The following is an 18,386-nucleotide window of genomic DNA, read 5'->3' on the forward strand; positions in this document are numbered from 1 at the left end:
ATATTTTACCCCATGCTATTTATATTTTTTAGTGCACAGTGTCAAAGAACAAACTCAACCTAATAGCTTAAGCTATTAGGTGAGATCCCAGGACATGATTTATATTATTCTCTAACACATTCCTTCAAGTAAAAGCCTTTTGGGCTTGAAACTTGCACAAGCCCATATTACCTTGTACTTAATTTTTATTAAATAAACGGGGATGATGATATTCGAACTTGATACCACTTGGTCATTTAGGCTCAGATGCCATGTCTAAGAACCAACTCAACCTAATAGCTTAAACTGTTAGGTGAGGTCTCAGGATATGATTTATATTATTCTCTAACACATAGAAAGGGATGTTAGAGAACATATTGTTCCTGATGTTTTAACTCTTTTCCCAGTCAGATTCTTTAGAGTACTCTTAAACTGTTTTCTCTAACTGCAGATGCTGCTTTATGGTGCAATATTTGGTTGCTTGTCACCTATTCTGTCAATTTCTGCATTCCTGAGTTACAAGTCACCTTTTGTGTACCCAAAAGATGAGGTCTGTGTTCTAATGCAGCAACAAGATTTTACTGCTTCGTACTGCTATAAAAGCAAAAGAGTTGCATTTTGGACATCTTTTCTAATTTGGCAATTGTAATTTTATAACTTCCAGAAGCAAAATGTTGAAAGGGCAAAGCTTGCACTGTTAGCTGACAAGATAGATGGCTCAAATGATTCAAATTATAATGACAGGCTTTCTGACCACCTCTTAATGATGGTTGCATACAAAAAATGGGAGAAGATTTTGAGCGAGGTTAGTCATGGTTTGCTTTACCTTATTAAGCAGTTGTCCTCTACATTAATAGTAATTGACATCTGGTGTAGGTGTGCAATCAAATGGTTGTTTTGTGCTTCGAAATGTGTTTTAAGCATTGCATAATGGAACTGACTTACGTTGGTTTGAAGAAAGCTAGGGGTTTATATAAGAAATCATTAAAACCATGTGATTTTCAGTTTTTCCAGCAACCTATTCCTTGGGTTTTGGGACTTTTATGTGGCACATATGTGTAATAAATTTGGGCTTTGAATTGGATTTTTTCTCAACTAAAGAATGACCTGTGATGCTTAAAAGTGCCTTGATATGATATTTTAAAAAACCCTGCCTGGACATGGATGGAAATTCTCATTCATTAAATAGTCTGGAAAATTGGTAATTTAACAGTATTTCCATGCTGTTATCATTTACTGAGTTGTTCTTTGCATGTAATTATCTGATGCATGTGCAGTACATTAATTTGGAAAATAGAAAAGCTTTTGTTTTGGTCGAACAGACTACTATAGTAGTCTAAGTCTGGTAGCAAAATAATGCATCCCCAGAGGATACGGATAGCGGTATTTGTATTGTCATGTGTTTAGCTAGTCAACATCATCACTTGATGAGATAATACTGCTGATTTTCTTGGCCTGTGTTAAAATATAATTCATGGTGATGATTCATCGATAATTCTTTTATAAGATGTGTAGAGTGTCAAAGTAAATACTTTATCTACTAACATTTTAAAGTTCACACTTGCAGAGGGGATTTAAAGCTGCACAGCAATTTTGTGCTACTTATTTTTTGAGCAGTTCAGTTATGCACATGATAAGGTTTATTTTTTCCTCTTTTGGTCTTTTATATTTCATATATATTTCGAATGCCAATATGAGTATTTTATGCCCTTTACATTTACGTAGTGTGACAAGCAAGATAATCTCAACTCCCCTCTTCTCATCTGGTGAATGGTTCCTTGTGGGATCTTGCTTTGTGTCATGGATCCTTTTCTCTTATTTAAAATTTGAATATGCATCTTGATAAACTTTATAAATTAACTGATATTCATTCTTCATCGAGATCCGACAATTTTATTTTTTGAATCAAGAAAAAAAATATTTTAGTGGTAAAGATGAGCAAACGTACAGCGAGGACAATCAGACATCATTTGGATGGGGAAACTGCAACATATCAAAACCAAAGTTCCCCTTCTGGTCCTCTTAATGTTTAAGACAAGCCTTGTAATGACATTTAAAGTGGAATACTAAGGAAAAAAGAAAAACATGATTCTATTCATTTGTTGGAGATTGAGTCCTGAAATTTTCAAATCCTTTGTTGAAATGCACAAAATCCCACCTAGATGGCATATGCTACTCTACCCTCATAATGACAAATATTTGGAAATAACTCCACTTGAAGCAAATAAATAGTTAGTTAATTGAGAATTTTAAACTTAGGGTACTTTGATTTTCCACATGAAATTGGATGGAGAAAAGAAGATGACAAGAAAATTAGCAGACCAAGATAGGGGATGGAACAACATGTTTTATCATAAAAAAGCTGCTGCAAAATGCGTTGGTGTTGGTATCCAGGAGCATATTCCTGCAACAACTTGGATGTTACAGAACACTATCAAAGAATAAGCAGACATTAGTCATATGAATATTTACTATCCTCAAAAAATCAGCAACTTATGAGAGTTTATTATATGTTGCTGAATGTCAGGGACATGAGGACACAGTTTGGAACACTGCTAGCAGACATTGGGCTTATCAGTATTCCAAAGAGTTATCAGGTAAGTTATGTTCAGTTGATACATGCATGATTTCTATTCTTTTCTGTTGTGCTTCAGTAATAACCTTTAATAAATTGATTCTGATGAAGAACCCACACAAGCTTCACACTGATTAGTAAAAAAGAAAAAGAAAAAAAAAGATTGAGGGATCATAATAGAGAAAAATTGAAATTGAGGGACTAACTTTTATGTCCTAGAGTAATGCTGTTTTTTCAAGCTTCATGTTAAAAAGGCTCGCAACACTTTGGTTTCTTGGCATAGGCTGGGAGAATGAAGAAAGAGAATCTTGATAGTTGGCTGTCTGAAAAATCACAACCATTCAACATGTATTCACATCATTCCTCACTTGTGAAGGTAGTACTAATATTATTTTTCCTTTTATCTCCTTTCATGTTTTCCATTTTACTGGGTAATTAATTGTTTCTGCATTTTTTTTTTCCATAACACATCATACTTTCCACTAATGTGTTGCCTCAGGTCATACCAGAGGACAAGGTTTTGTGAATGCTGATGTCACATATAATGTTTTGATTTTATCATATATTTCCCTTTAACATTTTCTTCGCATTATGGAGAAATTATCAACAGTACAGTCCTTACCATTTGGGATTCCTTCACACCATGACATGGTATTTGATTATTGGCATCAGAAAGCTTCAAAAGTGCCACTTGAGGTGCTCTATCTTATAAATTGGTAGTGGAACAATAATGTTCAAATCAGCTGCCTAAGTTTTTCTTGTTGTTTGTGTTCTTAAAACCATCAGAACTATGTCATTATCATAGGTGCAAATGTGCTGATCTACTCGTAGCTTAGGTTGATGTGGGCTCGCTCAAGGTTGTTCATTAAACTTGATGACTTAAGCTCAAGTGGCACAGAAACCTGACTAGAATACAAACAACCTGTGAACAAGCTTGCATTTAATAAACAAATTTCAGTTAATGTATTAATTAAGGCTTGAATAAGGAGAGTTTCTATATGGCTAGTCCTTCAAATGACCCCCAAAACTATAAGCTGTTTTGATCAACACCCTTAAACTGATTTTATTGGATTTCAATACTTGAACTATGGGATGTCTTGATTCGGACCCCCTTGTTTACGTCTTATCCATAAAAACTGTTAAATAATATGCAGGTGTCCCATGTTTATTTACAAAACCATAAAAAAACATTAAAAACTCGAAATACCTAAACATGTTGGATGTTCTCTCTAGTTCTAAATATTTCTTTCAATAAGAACATTATTTACAAAATTTAGATTTGATGTTTTTTGCCTGTCAATTTTTTGCTGATTGTAAATTTGTGTTTTTCTCAAGAAACAGATGTGATTTCAGAATTGTAGTGATGAATCACATGATTTTCACATGAAATGCAACTGGATTTTTTTTTATGGAATTTAACTTCGAGGATCTCAATTAAAACACCTTGTGGCTTAATTTTTCTTAAAAAAATTACTTTAGAGGGTGCCAACCAAACAGGCTCAGGGTTTTTTATATATAGAATAACTGTTTTTTTGTTATCAATCTTGTTTAATTTATCCAAGGCAAGACAAATGTGTTAGATGATATTTTTTAGGTTCATATTATGTATTTTAATCTTTTTATACATTGTCTATAATTTGATAATAAGCCTAGTTTAGGTCATAAATCAACTTTTAGCAATAGTAAATTTGTCCAAATCTTAAGCCAAGTAAAATTTGAATGAGTGGAGCTCGAGATGCTTCAATTAGCTTTGGCACAGACATAAACTGACTAAATTTAGACGAGCAAGAGTCAAGTAAAACATGATGTTTCGTTTTTGTTTTGTTATTTGAATGATTATGCTTCTATTTCTTTAACATATACAGATACATATTTATGTATTTGTTGTTTCCTATAGATGTTCCTGGAAATATAATATTGTATTTTGCTTCGATATTATTATAATGCAAAAGCATGATTTTATATCCAAGTCTATGGCAGAAGGGATATAATGATTGAAATCTTTTGCATTACATGCATTTTTTCTTGGTGAACTTTAGTGCTTATTCCAGGAGTTCTAGATTCAGTTTTTCTGTATCTTTCTAGGCAGCTGCTTAAAGTTCTTATTATGATGGAATTCAAGGAAACATCATTTTTTTTCCTGTTGCTTACATTATTTGTGTGATTTCTTCATTTTGCAAAACCTAATTAGAGCTCAAAATAACATCAAAGATCATTTTAAATTTTGCTGTATTTGTTATGGTTTTAGATAAATTCTCAAGACATTTTGGCAGGCAATTTTATGTGCAGGTTTATACCCCAATGTTGCTGCAACCGAACACGGAATTACTGCAGCAACTCTCAATGGCCTAAAACAGTCCAGCAGGCCAGGAAAAAAGGGTCATCCAATATGGTACGATGGAAGAAGAGAGGTTCACATACACCCTTCTTCGGTCAACTGTAATGTGAAAGCATTTCCACACCCATTTCTTGTGTTCCTTGAAAAGGTTTTCAAACCCTTGACCCTGAAGCTTGGTATATTTTACTTTGATACCAGTATTTCTCTTTTGATTATTTCTGAATAGAGGTGTGTGGTCATACCCTTACAATATTTCACTTTTGTGAATATCTACTTCACTTGTTTTTGCTGCTGTTCTTTTCAACCTAGCATCTAAGCTTCTCCACTGCTTTGGTAGATGAGCCAATATGTACGTAGAAAATGAGATGGACTGTTAATAGGTTTGAAATAAGGTTGTTGAATAGTTTCCCTACCAGTTGCTGCAAAAATAACCATCCTGTGGTTTTTGGCAGTCATCAAATAAATTCATTGTAAGGTATTGGATGTGAGATCAAATCCGTTGTACCAGACATTGATACTCTATATGGCTATTTAGTTGATTTTCCATTATTCATAGGATATAAGACATGTTGGGATTTAACAAATAACAAACTCTCCTTCAAGAATAGTAGTTCAAACTTTTTTGAAACTAGATAGTTCTGTTACTTGACAAAGCAGTGGCAGGATGTAGTTTTCAGCGGGGCATTGGGATGTCAGTTAGTTTGCTTCTGCAAATATCAGGTTATCTGTATCTTGAGCTGTTGTATTATTAAAAAAACCATGTTTTCAGCAATTGTGAAATAGAAGCTGGATGATTTACATAAATTAGGCTTAGAATAAGTTGGAATTTTTCGTTTTTCAGGTTGAGACCAACAAAGTATTTCTGCGAGATACTACTATTATATCTCCCTTCTCTATCTTGCTCTTTGGTGGCGCAATTAACATTCAACACCAGGTCTGTTCTCTGTCAGTACACAAATAATTTAGATTTGTTGTAGATGCATTAATCAGTGTTTAAATAGCTGCACCTAACCCATCAAGATGTGTGCATTAGCAATTTAGGTGCAACTGAGTTGAGTGTATCTTATGGTTTCCCCCTGTTATATGCTTCTCCTATTTTCTTCAGTTACATGCATGGCAGAAGATTATTATCTTGTATATACTAAACTGTTGGACTGATTGGATTAAATTGTCTTTCTACCAAGTATAAACAGTATTTAATGATTTTTGTTGGTCTGTTCATGTAATATCATCTGATCATGCTCAATAATGAGAGGCACTATTTTCTCTTGCTCTTTCACGTATTGATTTTGTGATTGTTATTCATTTTTTGGCATGGTTTAAATCATGGTTTCTGTCATGTCACCGTGTTGCTAGCTGGCACCTGTGTTACGTAACAGTTGCAGCTGCTTCATAAAACTGAAATAACTATGCATATAGACATTTCACACTGTTGAGACTGTAGACTAGTGAAAGTACACAGCAGAAATGAGTGATTTTTACAGTAATTTTGAAAGAAAGAAGAAAGACAATTGTGTTATTTCCTTAAATATAATGTTTGTGATGTAAGTTATAATTGTTGTTTGCATATTAGCTGTCACAGATGATCCTGATGCAAATGCTAATACAACCCTTAAAAAACCATTAGGCATTGGATATCATGTAAAACTATTTCTTTCTTGGTCCAGATAAATGAAATAGCATGATATTTGGTGGTGCCTTAAGCTACATATGATGGCTTATTTGCTTTTGATATTCTTCCTTCTTGATTGGCCTTTGTTTTCTGTAATTTTAGACTGGTCTTCTCACTATAGATGGATGGCTAAAGCTGACAGCTTCAGCCCAGTATGCTGTCTTATTTAAAGAACTCCGGTCAACACTTCATGCTCTATTGAAGGAGCTGATTCGAAAGCCAGAGGTATCTTTCATGCATTGTTAAGCTTGTCATATAATCTCCAAATGGCATATTTTAGAATGCTGATGGTGCTTGACTTGGTAAATGGACTCCCATATGCTAAACGTGTTAATTCTCTTCATCTTATGGGCATTGAGGGATTGCTTAATGAGTGTGAGGCCTGTGACATACATGCAATGCATTGCTTTTGTTTCTGGGTGGCGAACATGCATCCTGCCCACAGTTGTTGAATGGTTTGTCTCAGTGGAGCTATCCTGCTCATAAACTGGTTTTGTGCACTATTATTAGCAAGATGATTTTGCTTTGGGGATAATATATTTGAGATCAGTTACTAGAAAGCTTTTATAACAACGTCTTCCATCTGAAGAAACGCTCAGGATTGCTTGGTTACTGAAAACTCGAAGTATTAAGTTTAGGAAACTAAAAAATCATACTTGTTGGTTGCTTCTCAGGAACTGCCAGCTTTTTCCTTGAAATAATTGTTGTATGTATCCTATCAATTGCAGTAACACATGCATAATAGTAGTTCATCATCCTTTTGGCTGCCTAGCTGGAGAGAGCTAGGCTGGAAGTCAGTAACCAATGTTCTTTAGCCATTGTAGATTAGCGGGCCAGTATTTTTACAGAAGCACAGAAAAACAGAAGTTCATCAAAATGCTGCGAGGGTGGTACAACCTAGTGAGTACCAAGTATACTAGGAGGAGATACGTGAAGCACCAAAAAATATAGAAAGAAAGGAAGAAAAGTCAAAGAATATTAGAAGAAAGGAGAAATACAAAGTATATTTTTGGAACAATAGAAGTCAATTGATCATAATATCCCCATGCTTCACCAGAATATAGCAATTATTTCCTCAGAATATGGAATGCCAAGCCTTTAGTCTTACTTGTGACATCTGCATGCTATCGTTCTATATGTAATCTTGTTAGTAAGCTGCTTTGTTCCCTCACTCGCTTCCATGCACGCTGCAATCACTCTTGTCTTGACAAACTGCCGAGTCTTTTAACTCTTTTCTGTACGGCTACCATGTATCTCCATCTGATCATGAATAACTGTTGTCTGGCAGAATGCAACTCTTGTGGATAACGAGGTCGTCAAATCCATGATTCAGCTGTTGTTAGATGAAGACAAACCCCAAACATGAATTCGTGAGCATCATTAGCTAGCTGTCGTACTATAAATCATTTGATATTTGAATAAAAAATGTGCTGCTTTATTTTATATAGATCAAATTTTGGCATGTAAAACATGTAGATTCAATTTTATTTATTTTTTTAAAAAAAAGAAACTAAACATAATAAAAAAACAAGATACGAACACACGGAAATAAAAAACTCACCCCATTAAAAGTATTAAAATTAATAAATGTGTTTTTATTTATGAATTTGAATTTTTTTCCTAGATTAGAATTTTTAACATGATTAGCATTATTATTCACGAATCCTAATGGTAAATGAATTTTATTGGTAGGTAAGTTTAGTTAGGCATCATGTTTCTACGTGGGGATTTTTAGTGGAATGTCTAGTTTATGATTGTTGGATTCAAACTTAATTTATAAAATTAGAGATTTTCTCTTAGTTGCTCTACAACCGCGTAGTTTTCGCCCTTCATCTCAACTTCTGACGATCAAGATTGTATTGTCATGGCCATAAACGGAAGATATCGCAAGCTGGCCTTTGCTAGATTGGGTGCAAGAGACGGACTAACGTTGAAGTTCCCTCCTTGGTTTATGAAGACATCGCTCGCTATAAGAATCAATTTTATGCGGTGGATTGCCGTGGACTGGTAGTTCGTTGTGACCTTGATAATGTAGCTGTAGCTGGGGGGTCCTTCTAGAGCCACACAGATTGCACAGCCTCCTGGTGGGACATTAGATCATGTTCAGAAATATCTTGTAGAATCAATGGGAGAACTCTTGTTAGTTTCTTGTGTGCGTAGTGGGCATTTTTACGGGGAAAGGGGTCATAAGGGAAGTTATTATACTGCTAGTTTCTCAGTTGTACATGATGGAGCGGCGGCGGCGGCGGCGGCATATGAATACTGTTGGGTGCCTATGAATTCATCTATTTCAATGCCCGTTTCAGAATATCTCAACGGTTGCTTTGAAGCCAGTTGCATCTATTTCACAGATGACGGAGTTGAACTCTTATCTTAGATCTCCTGGAGGAGATTATGACATGGGGGTTTTTAACATGAAAGATGGAACCATTAGACGCCATTTTCACACACACACGTACACGTTGCCAGCACGAGTAACAATGCAGGTGAATAATCTTACGTCCAAGTACCTTAGAAATTAACGAATATATGGTGGTTCTATAAAAACAAGCGAGAGCTTCACGTAGCACATGTTCTAGTAAAGCTTGTTGACGAGAACCTGTAAAATTAATATACCTAAGTCTAAAAAAATATAGTTGGCCCGGACACCCACGTTAATCTAAAAAAATATATCTAAGTCTCAATTATAAAAAAGATGGGAGTATAAAATCATTCTTAAAACCCTAAATAATAACTTTCTATTGAAGTTATCCTCTAGTGCTTGTCGAGACTTTCTGTACAAGAAAACTTCGGCACACGAAAGAAATTACAGACAGAAAAGGAAAGGGCAAAGAGAAGGGGGCCAAAGAAAATACTAGGGGATAGTTGAGGTAGCTGTATTGGCATGGCAGCAATTGTGGCAAAAGCGGGGTTGGTACGTGCAGAAGCAATTATTGTGTAAAAAGCCAAAATCGGAAGATGTGTTGTGCTCCATATGGACCACTGCAATTCTTGCTTGATTGAATTTACTCCCTTCTACATCTCAAAAGGTTACTTTTACACACTCTTTTTCCCTCGTTTTGGCAATTTCTTCTAGCTAACCAAACCTACTTTCGTTTTATCTGTCCCAAACATTACCTTAACAACCATACTACTTCAGTGGTTTGCGTTATGTAACAACTGAGACTAAAATTTCTCCATAAACATAATATATATATATATATATATTATTGAAAGATAAAATAAAATAATATATATAATTTATTTTTTATCAAAAATCAAATTTGATAAACTCACGAACTGAGCCAACCATCATACCTACAAACTAACTGTCATACCTACAAACAAGTGCATGGATTTTTTTAAGTTAAATAACTTAATTTTTTTAAAAAAATACTTTTAAAATAATATGATTAAAGGTAGATGATCAAAATTATACTTAATTATTTTACAAAAATATGACATCAAATCTGTGAGTTGCGGCAACCAGAGTTACTGTTCTAAACTTGTAAATCTAGTCATTAACTTCACAAAGTTTAATAATTTTATTTTTAAATTTTTTTTTATTTGAATAAATTAAAAAAAATAGACAAAGACATGATATTTTTTCGATATCAATCTAATGGCGTGCTATTTCTTTAATTTTAAAATCATAATAATCCTATACAAAGTGGAATAAAAATAATATTTGATGTTTATTTTTCAATTAAACTAATATTGAATGATGAAATAATTTTTTTAAAATATTATTAATATTAATTAAAAGACCAAATTGCCCTAAAACCAAATGATTAAAACAAGAAAAAACAATATATGAATAAGCCAATGAAGCCAAGCTTTACAATTTTTTTGTTTTAAGGAAATGTAGCATTAGCATTGTGCTTTTACGAGTGAAATTAAAAAAAAATAATCTAAACACATGCTAAATGTTGTTTTGCTACAACAAAATTAAATCTAGGTTAATTTTTCTAACCCGAAACAATGAAAATCAATTCAATTAAAAAAATCAATTCTCAACCAATTTAATATTGAAAGATAAAATTTAAAAGAAAATCTTAAATGCAAAAACTTACTAGAGTCAAATATGCCTCTTCAATTAAGAGTGTTTGACAATGTACAAGTAGTTATTTTTTAAAGTGTTTTTTATTTTCTCTTCAATTAAGAGTGTTTGACAATGTGCAAGTAGTTATTTTTTAAAATGTTTTTTATTTAGGAATGCATCAAAATAATTTTTTTATTTTTTAAAATTATTTTTAACATCAACATATCAAAACGGTAAAAAAACATATATAAACTAATAATTTCAAGCAAAACAAAATTTAATATTTTAGAAAATATTATCTCAACCTCGTTCCAAAACACAACCTAAATAATAGGTTAAGTGGTTAGCATGTCTTTTATCTTCCTTTTAACGTCAATCATCGTGTTAAGATATTTTCAAATATATTTTTGTAACATGCATGACATCTAGATTATAATGTGGAAAATTAGCTCTTAAAAATTATTTTGCTTAACATAGTTATGGGTCATACTAAAATCAAGAAACTTTTATTTACTAGATTGAAAACCAAATACAATGACTTTATACTACGAGACCGCGTCATACAATTCATATACTTGTGATTGGTTAACAAGAATCTCTAATAACAATTAAAAAAACTCTTTAATGCTATTTGTTAAGATAAAGACTTTGTCATTTTCCATATAATATATAAAAATGCTAATTTTTTATATGTATTTCAATTAAAAACCATCATATATACATGAAAATCATTAATAATCTATATCAAAATTCTTCTCATTAATTTTATTTTTCATAGGTTAAAGTTTGAAAGAACCACAGCTACTTTACTCATCAATTAACAATTAAAGATAAATAATTATATTTTTACATAGACTATTATGATCAAAGTATAATCGTGGAAAATAACATGAACTCCAATCATATCATAGCAAGTTCATTTGTCCGCAGGGGAGAACTCGGGGGGAAAAAATTATTAACCCATCAAAATCCATAATATTTTTTTATTTATTTTTCCTTAGATATATAATTTTTCTTGGTTTTTATAATGGCACATGGACAAATTGAGTCTTATCTCATCTTTTACTGCCCAAACTAAAGTTTTAGAGAATTCTTAATGGATAGAGAATTGTTGAATGACTAAGTGACTATACTCTTTTTTTTTTTTAAAAAAAAAAATCCAAAGTTATAAAAAGATCTAAAACTTAATGTTCAAATATAATATTTATTTATCTATTAATTTTCCGGTTTTTCAAATCTATATTAAGTTTGCAAAACATATTTTAAAGGTTTTTAATTTTTTTTAATTCTTAATATTTTCTAAATGAAAAAAAAATATAATTCTTTTATATACAAGCATTTTGTTAGCAAGGGTCAAGTGTTTTTATATTTTTATACTTTTATAAATTTAATTTTTATTATAAATATATTATAAAGATTTTTTAAGTAAACAATATGATTTTTCCTTGATGATTTTTAATATAAAAAATATAAAAAATATTTTATAATGAGATTATCATGAATAAAAAATATATGAAATGACCATTACAAATTAAGATTTTGATTTTTTATGAAAAATAGTCTTAATCTTGATGTGTTTTTTTATCTTTTTATAGAAAAATTCATCCTCTTTCAATAAATGAACATATTTTTGAATTTTTCACTGAAAAGAAAAGAAAAAGAAAATAAACTGAAAATGAAAAAAAGAAAATGGTTTTCTTAGTAGTGTCCTTAGGGATTCAATTGAGATAAGAATGTCTTTGGTGACTAAAACAAAACTATTTGTATAATTGGGTGACTTACCAAATTTTGATCTAAATTTATTCCCAGCCTCTCCATCAGCAATGACAGTGTCCTAGCGCCCGTCTCCACCTCTCACCTCTCTCTAAAATTGAAAAACCCGAATAACCCACCACCATGACCCGACCCATTTCCCATCTCTACTTCCTCCCTCTCTTACTTCTCCTCCTCCTCTCTCTCTATTACCATGTCCTCGCGGATTCCCACTTCGAAGGATTCGAAGCTGAAGAAGAAGACGACGTCGTCGAGGAAACAATAGATCCCAACGCTTTCAAACTACCCGACATCCCTTTAACTCTGTCCGAGTCACCGCCCATCTCAACTCCAACTCCGGATCCTAAAGAACCGGATCCGAAACCCTCCAAACTCTCTCCCCCACCTTCAACTACCAACTTCGAGTTCTGGGACGAAGACGAATTCGAAGGACTCCCTTCTCATCAACCCCACATCGAATCCGTGGTAATTACAGAGTCTGCCACTCCAGATGCCACCGTCCAAACGCCGGATCCAAAACCCGCTACCGTTTCGAAAAAGAAGCAGTCCTACTTGGTGGAGATTGCGTGTGTGAGTTTCTTGATTATGTTTGTGATAAATTACTTCACTGGTAAAAGAGAGAATGAGAACTTGGCGTTATCTTGGGCGGCGAAATTTGCGACAAAAGATTCGATTTTTGAGAAGAATTTTAGTCTTTTAGGTGTGGGAGAAGGCGATGATTCCCCTTTATTGTTGAAAGAAGGGCAGAATGTGTTTAAATTCTATGCGAGTGGGCGGAGGTATTGTCAAGGGTTGTTGGCGACAATGGAGTTGAAGAGTAGGCATGATTTGTTGTCCAGGATATATAATATGGTGGTCCCATGTAAGGATGAGATTAGTATTGAGGTTTATATGAATGATGATGCGATGGATCATGTGGTTTTTGCGTTGGCGAGGAAGAAGATGGCGAAAGCAATGCAGAAGGAATTGAGGGATTTGCAGAGGTTTGCTGGGAGTGTTGTGCAGCCGCCTAATGGGAGGAAATGGGTGGCCGAGGAGTTGGCTGTTGTTTCTGAGTCTAAGGAAGTTGCTGGGGATTTGATCACTGAGGCCGTGCTTGAGCAGGTTCGATTGTGTGTGATTTTTTGTTTTTGTTGGTTTGATATGATTTTTGAGCATTGTGGTAATGAACAAATTACTTGCGTTGTTTTTTTTATTACTATTATTATTAATATTGTGAATGTGTTTATTGATGTTGTTGATGTGAGTTTTAGTTTTTGATAAAAGAACACTATGGCTTGTGTTTTGAAAGTTTGTATGTTTAAGCTGTGAATGATCAGGTTAGAAACAGGGAGTTTGGTTGTCTTGAAAGAATTAGCTTGATTCAGTTTTGGGTATGAGGTTCTAGTTACAGAGGCTATTTTTCATTTACTGCATTCTTTTGTAATTGTTTCCTTAAAGAGGAAGACCAAAGTGCTGTTTTTTAGGTTTTCTTTTTCTCGTTGCCTTTTAACTATTCTATGCTATTGGGTACCATAACCTTCATAAATTTTAGTTAGTGTTTGTCATTTTGGCATAAGTTGTTTTTTAAAGTGTTTTTCTTTTGAAAATACATTAAAATAAATTTTTTTATTTAAATTTTATTTTTAACATCAGCACATCAAAATGAAAAAAAAAAAAAAAACACCAGAAAGAACTAAATTGAAGCAAAAAAATTGAAAAGCGTGGCTGGGCTGCGCAAGAAAACATTGTCTTAGTGATGTCATTAGCATAATTAGAATACAAATGCACTGAAAACTATTGTTTTCTGGAACTTGGTTTGGTGCTTGCTATGAGAGCGTGAACCTTCGTTGAGTGCCTGGAGTTACAACACCAAACCACATGTCCAAGGAGCATTGGCTTCTACAAACTAAGACGCAATAGGAATACCAGCTGATGACATTATCTATTATGCTACACCCATGTCAGTGACCAAAACTGCTATTTTAAATCATGGCCTTCAGGTGCCTGTTTGGTTGCATTTTCCTCATGAGGAAACAGTGGCAATTTGTACTTCTCAATTTTTCACATGTTTCCAAATAAAAATACATTAATTTCCCTCATAATTTTTCTTGTTCTTGCTCATGGAAAAAATTGCTCCTTACGAAATATGTCCAGCTTCAACGTGAGGTCCCACTAGGTTGTGTGGTGGAATTAGGGATTTTTATTAGATGTTTGGGGAAGGACTGAGGAGTTTATCATTGTATTCTAATACAGCGAAGTCTTTCTTCCCCCCTAATAATAGCAATGAGATTAGATTGATATGGATGGGTGTCATTGTGATTTACTTTAAACACTTCTAGGAACATTAAAATGATTATTCTTCAAACATACTCTCAATCTTTCTTATGATAGTTGTGTAACCTTATCCTTTTCCCCAATTTTAAGTTATATTGCTGGACTTGGATTGGTGTGGATACTCTCTCTCTCTCTCTCTCACACACACACACACACACACACACACACACACACACACACACACACACGGAGTAAAAATGATTGCATGTATTGTTAGATTTATTCCCCCAGTTTATAGAATATACCATGCTCATTTCATTAATCTGTTTCTTGGAATGTTTGTATTATGTCTGATTTCCTTATATGTGAAATTTGTCCTTGAATGTCTGACCTTAATTAAATTATTAGTGTGATGCTCGGTTATGTTCATTAAATTATTTCCTTGCTATTTAAAACGTGCAGGTTTTTGGCGAGAAATCATTTGAGAAACATGGCAAGGGCTTCATCTCAATGCATGTCTCTGATCAACTCCCTGGCACACACAAGAAGATGCTATTGTTCAAATTTGCTCTTCCTGATGCCAAAAACATGGCTGACATGACCCGGCTGGTGGCTTTGGTACCCTATTACATTGATCTAGTTGGGCGCTACAAGCTGAGTTCACAGGTGAGTTGGATTTTGATTGTCTTCTATAATCTAATTTAACTTTCTATAAATTTAGATAGTCGTAAGACTCTGCTCTGCTGTACTGCAGGCTCATTCGAAAACAGAGGCAGCCAGAGCAAAAGCTGCCCAAGAGGCATACAAGGAACTTCAAGGTGCAAGACAAGAAGCTTTACAGAAAAAGAAGGCAGAGAGGAAAAAGATGTTAGAGGAGGCCGAAGCAAAGCTCAGTGCAGAGGCAATTCGCAAGAAAGAAGAAAAGGAGCGTGCTCGTCAGATGAAGAAGGCAATGCCGAAAGTAAAGATGACCCGTGGCCACTAGCTCTCATATTTCCATCAGTGAGCAAAACCTCTTATTAATTCTTCCCAGTCTTGCGATAATTTTAGTTGTGTTTCCATGCCTTCCATAGGTTTTTGGACTTTGTGCTCTCACGCAGTGTACTTTAGTTGTTCCAGTTATATTTTAGCTAGTCTACAACACTACCCATCTTTAAGGGTTTTGGATGTACCGAAATGCAAACATTTTGGAAACATGAAAATTTTTTCTTCGATCACATTAACCAAAACTTTATAGTGCAAGAGTTTTTCACTATAATAAGAGATATAATGTACTGCGGATTCCCGTTATAAAATTATCTGTTCATCCTTCAGTGGAAATATCCCGTTATTAAAAGATTGGATGTTCAGGTTTTTTATATTTTTTTCACAATAAAAATATTTTTTTTTTAATTTTTCAGGTCAGTAAAATTTAAGGCTGTCTGGTATTGATGTTGAATTTGTTTTGTTAATATTTGAATTTTGTTTTGTTTTAAATTATTTTTTTCATATATTTTTACATTGTTGTGTTGATATAAATTTTTTAAAAATAAAAATATTATTTTAATATATTTTCAAGAAAAAAATATTTGATTATATTCTAAAATATTTTTTTCAAAGCTGATGATCAAGATTAATATTTATTTATTCTATAAAAAAAATTTTGTTGGCAAGGTTTTGTTTTGGTTTTTTATTATTTATGTTTAGCATTAGAAAAGATAAATTAAGTTTTGCATTTAAAGGTAATTTTATATTTTTATACAGTTTTTCTTGGGCAATTACTTGGGTTATATGGGGTGTTTTGATAATTTCATGTTTATCCTGTGAAAAAAAAGTTTGTTGGACAAGGTTTTGTTTTGATTTTTTATTATTCATGTGCGGCTAGTTTTTGATCTTAGAAAAGATAAATTAAGTTTTGTATTTTAGGATATTTTTATACTTTTATGTAGGTTTTTTTAGGTAATTATCTGAATTATATAAGTATTTTGATATTAATTTTTTTAATATTTTTAAATAAAAAAACTAGTAGTACAGTAAGGAGAAGACATCCACGCCATTCAGACGTTAGACGTTATGTGTGACATCACTTGATAGTCTAACCTAACTTTTCATCTTCTTTTTAAATGCATAGTTATGTTTTTTTTATATAATGTGACGTGTGTGATGATATATAATGGTCAAACTATTACTGACATTTATTTCTTTTTTTTTGTCCTCTCTCAGGTAAAGTTCATAATTATTTTGTTTTCAATTTGAATTCTAATTTTTTATTTATTTATTTTTTCTTCTAGAAGTTTTTTATTTTTAATCTAGTCATTCAATTATAATTTCTCATATATTTTATATTTTATTTTAATCCTTATTCTTTTTATTTTTTATTTTTTGCTATATCATTTGTTAAGGTTTTTTTTTTTAATTTCATTATCCAATCAAAGTTGTTATTTTATTTTGAAAGATTTTGGCACTCATTCTTTTTATTTATTTTTTCTTTTATTAAAGTTATTCCTCCTTTTATTAAAAAAAATCCTTTTAATTCTATAAATTTTAGTAGAATAATATAATTTTAAATTTTTTCAGTGAAATAACATATTTTTCCGTGTTTTAAAAACACAATATTTACTAAATGCTAGTATTTCTAAACATAACAAAATAATTATTACACTTCAGAAAAACAATAATAAAACACAATAACATAATATATCATATCATGTTTAGAAACGTGACAGTGAAAAATAATTCCAAAAGAACTGGGTGTTCATCATTGAGCTGGTTGTAGGGGCAAGGCAAGACCTTTTCTTTTTACCATTAGTCTCCTATGTGTTTAAATTATAAGCAGTAGTGGGGTTTTAGTTTTACACTCGTACCTATAAACATAGAAAAAAAAAAATTGTTGCTGAAAATAAAGAATCTAGAGAGAGAGAGAGAGGGGATGGGTAGCTTAAAGCTTGAATCCATGTTTTGAAAAGGCTGAAAATATGTCGAGAGAAGATTGATTTGTCGCTGAAAATATGAAAAGGCTGCCATCTGAGAGAGAGAAGAGAAGAAGCTTTGGAATTGAAAATTTGCAAGTTTTCAAGGAAAGAGATTTAAGAAAGAAGCTGGAAAAGGATGAAACTTGGAAGGCAGCCCGACATTGGAGCCTGGAAAAAGTGATTCATACAATTATAAATAAACTTGCAAATTGTATGCTCTTTTTGTCAGTTTTTAACTCTAAATTGTTTTGATTTCTTAATTTAGGAATGGAAATTAATAAAGAAGTAAGTTATGTTTGAAATATATACTCTCTCACTGCCTGTATATGTAGTTGTAGTTAATTTTTGAAGTTTTTTATATTAAAATATATTAAAATATTTTTTTATTTTTAAAAATTATTTTTGAGATAGTGTATCAAAATGATTCAATATATATATATATATAGATAATAATTTTTAATAAAAAAATTAATTTTTTTTAAAATATGAATTCGCCAGCATTTCTAAAGCTCTGGCCAGAGCTCGCACAGTGATTAACGAATTTGTATCAACTAATAAAACAGAAGCATGATGGCATTACGCAGAAGACTCGATGCAGGAGAGGATCCCTTCTGGGGGGTTTGGAATTTACCTTAGTGAAGCTGCGTTTTGTTTTCTGCCAACTTTTGTATTTGCTGAAACAATAGCATCAAATGTTATCAAACCATATCTTATGCTACGAGATCATATTAAAAAACAAAATTTAACAGTTTTTATATAATAATTTTTTTATGTTCAAAAATAATTTTTAAAAATAAAAAAATAATTTTAATTTATTTTTA

At 32.4% G+C, this 18,386-nt stretch overlaps 3 protein-coding genes across 6 annotated transcripts in view; all 3 read left to right on the forward strand.

The window, feature by feature from the left end:
* The window catches only part of LOC105128387 (RNA helicase family protein), a 28,649-nt gene extending 20,544 nt beyond the window's left edge, over window positions 1-8,105 (forward strand). For 2 of the 4 annotated variants that reach the window (XM_011030020.1, XM_011030023.1), the window contains 9 exons: window positions 431-529; window positions 644-784; window positions 1,547-1,617; window positions 2,507-2,576; window positions 2,838-2,930; window positions 4,828-5,040; window positions 5,734-5,826; window positions 6,667-6,789; window positions 7,853-8,105. In XM_011030020.1, coding sequence (XP_011028322.1) covers window positions 431-529; window positions 644-784; window positions 1,547-1,617; window positions 2,507-2,576; window positions 2,838-2,930; window positions 4,828-5,040; window positions 5,734-5,826; window positions 6,667-6,789; window positions 7,853-7,930 — 981 coding nt within the window. In that variant the 3' untranslated portion in view covers window positions 7,931-8,105. Of the gene's footprint in view, window positions 1-430; window positions 530-643; window positions 785-1,546; window positions 1,618-2,506; window positions 2,577-2,837; window positions 2,931-4,827; window positions 5,069-5,733; window positions 5,827-6,666; window positions 6,790-7,852 lie in introns of those variants that run through there. The other 2 variants (XM_011030021.1, XM_011030022.1) reach the window with 2 other exon arrangements.
* A 4,294-nt stretch (window positions 8,106-12,399) lies between these two features.
* LOC105128388 (uncharacterized protein At5g49945) lies at window positions 12,400-15,875 on the forward strand. Its single transcript, XM_011030024.1, has 3 exons — window positions 12,400-13,462; window positions 15,077-15,280; window positions 15,369-15,875. The coding sequence occupies exons 1-3, from the start codon at window positions 12,482-12,484 to the stop codon at window positions 15,597-15,599; spliced, it is 1,416 nt and encodes a 471-aa protein (XP_011028326.1). The 5' UTR covers window positions 12,400-12,481; the 3' UTR covers window positions 15,600-15,875.
* A 1,619-nt stretch (window positions 15,876-17,494) lies between these two features.
* LOC105128389 (uncharacterized) overlaps window positions 17,495-18,386 on the forward strand; it is a 31,122-nt gene continuing 30,230 nt past the window's right edge. Inside the window, exon 1 of the mRNA XM_011030028.1 lies at window positions 17,495-17,519. The gene's annotated coding sequence lies outside the window, so the exon portion shown is untranslated. The remainder of the gene's footprint in view (window positions 17,520-18,386) is intronic.

The sequence above is a fragment of the Populus euphratica genome, unplaced genomic scaffold (assembly GCF_000495115.2).
Source record: "Populus euphratica unplaced genomic scaffold, PopEup_1.0 scaffold14.1, whole genome shotgun sequence".
Lineage (NCBI taxonomy): Eukaryota > Viridiplantae > Streptophyta > Magnoliopsida > Malpighiales > Salicaceae > Populus > Populus euphratica.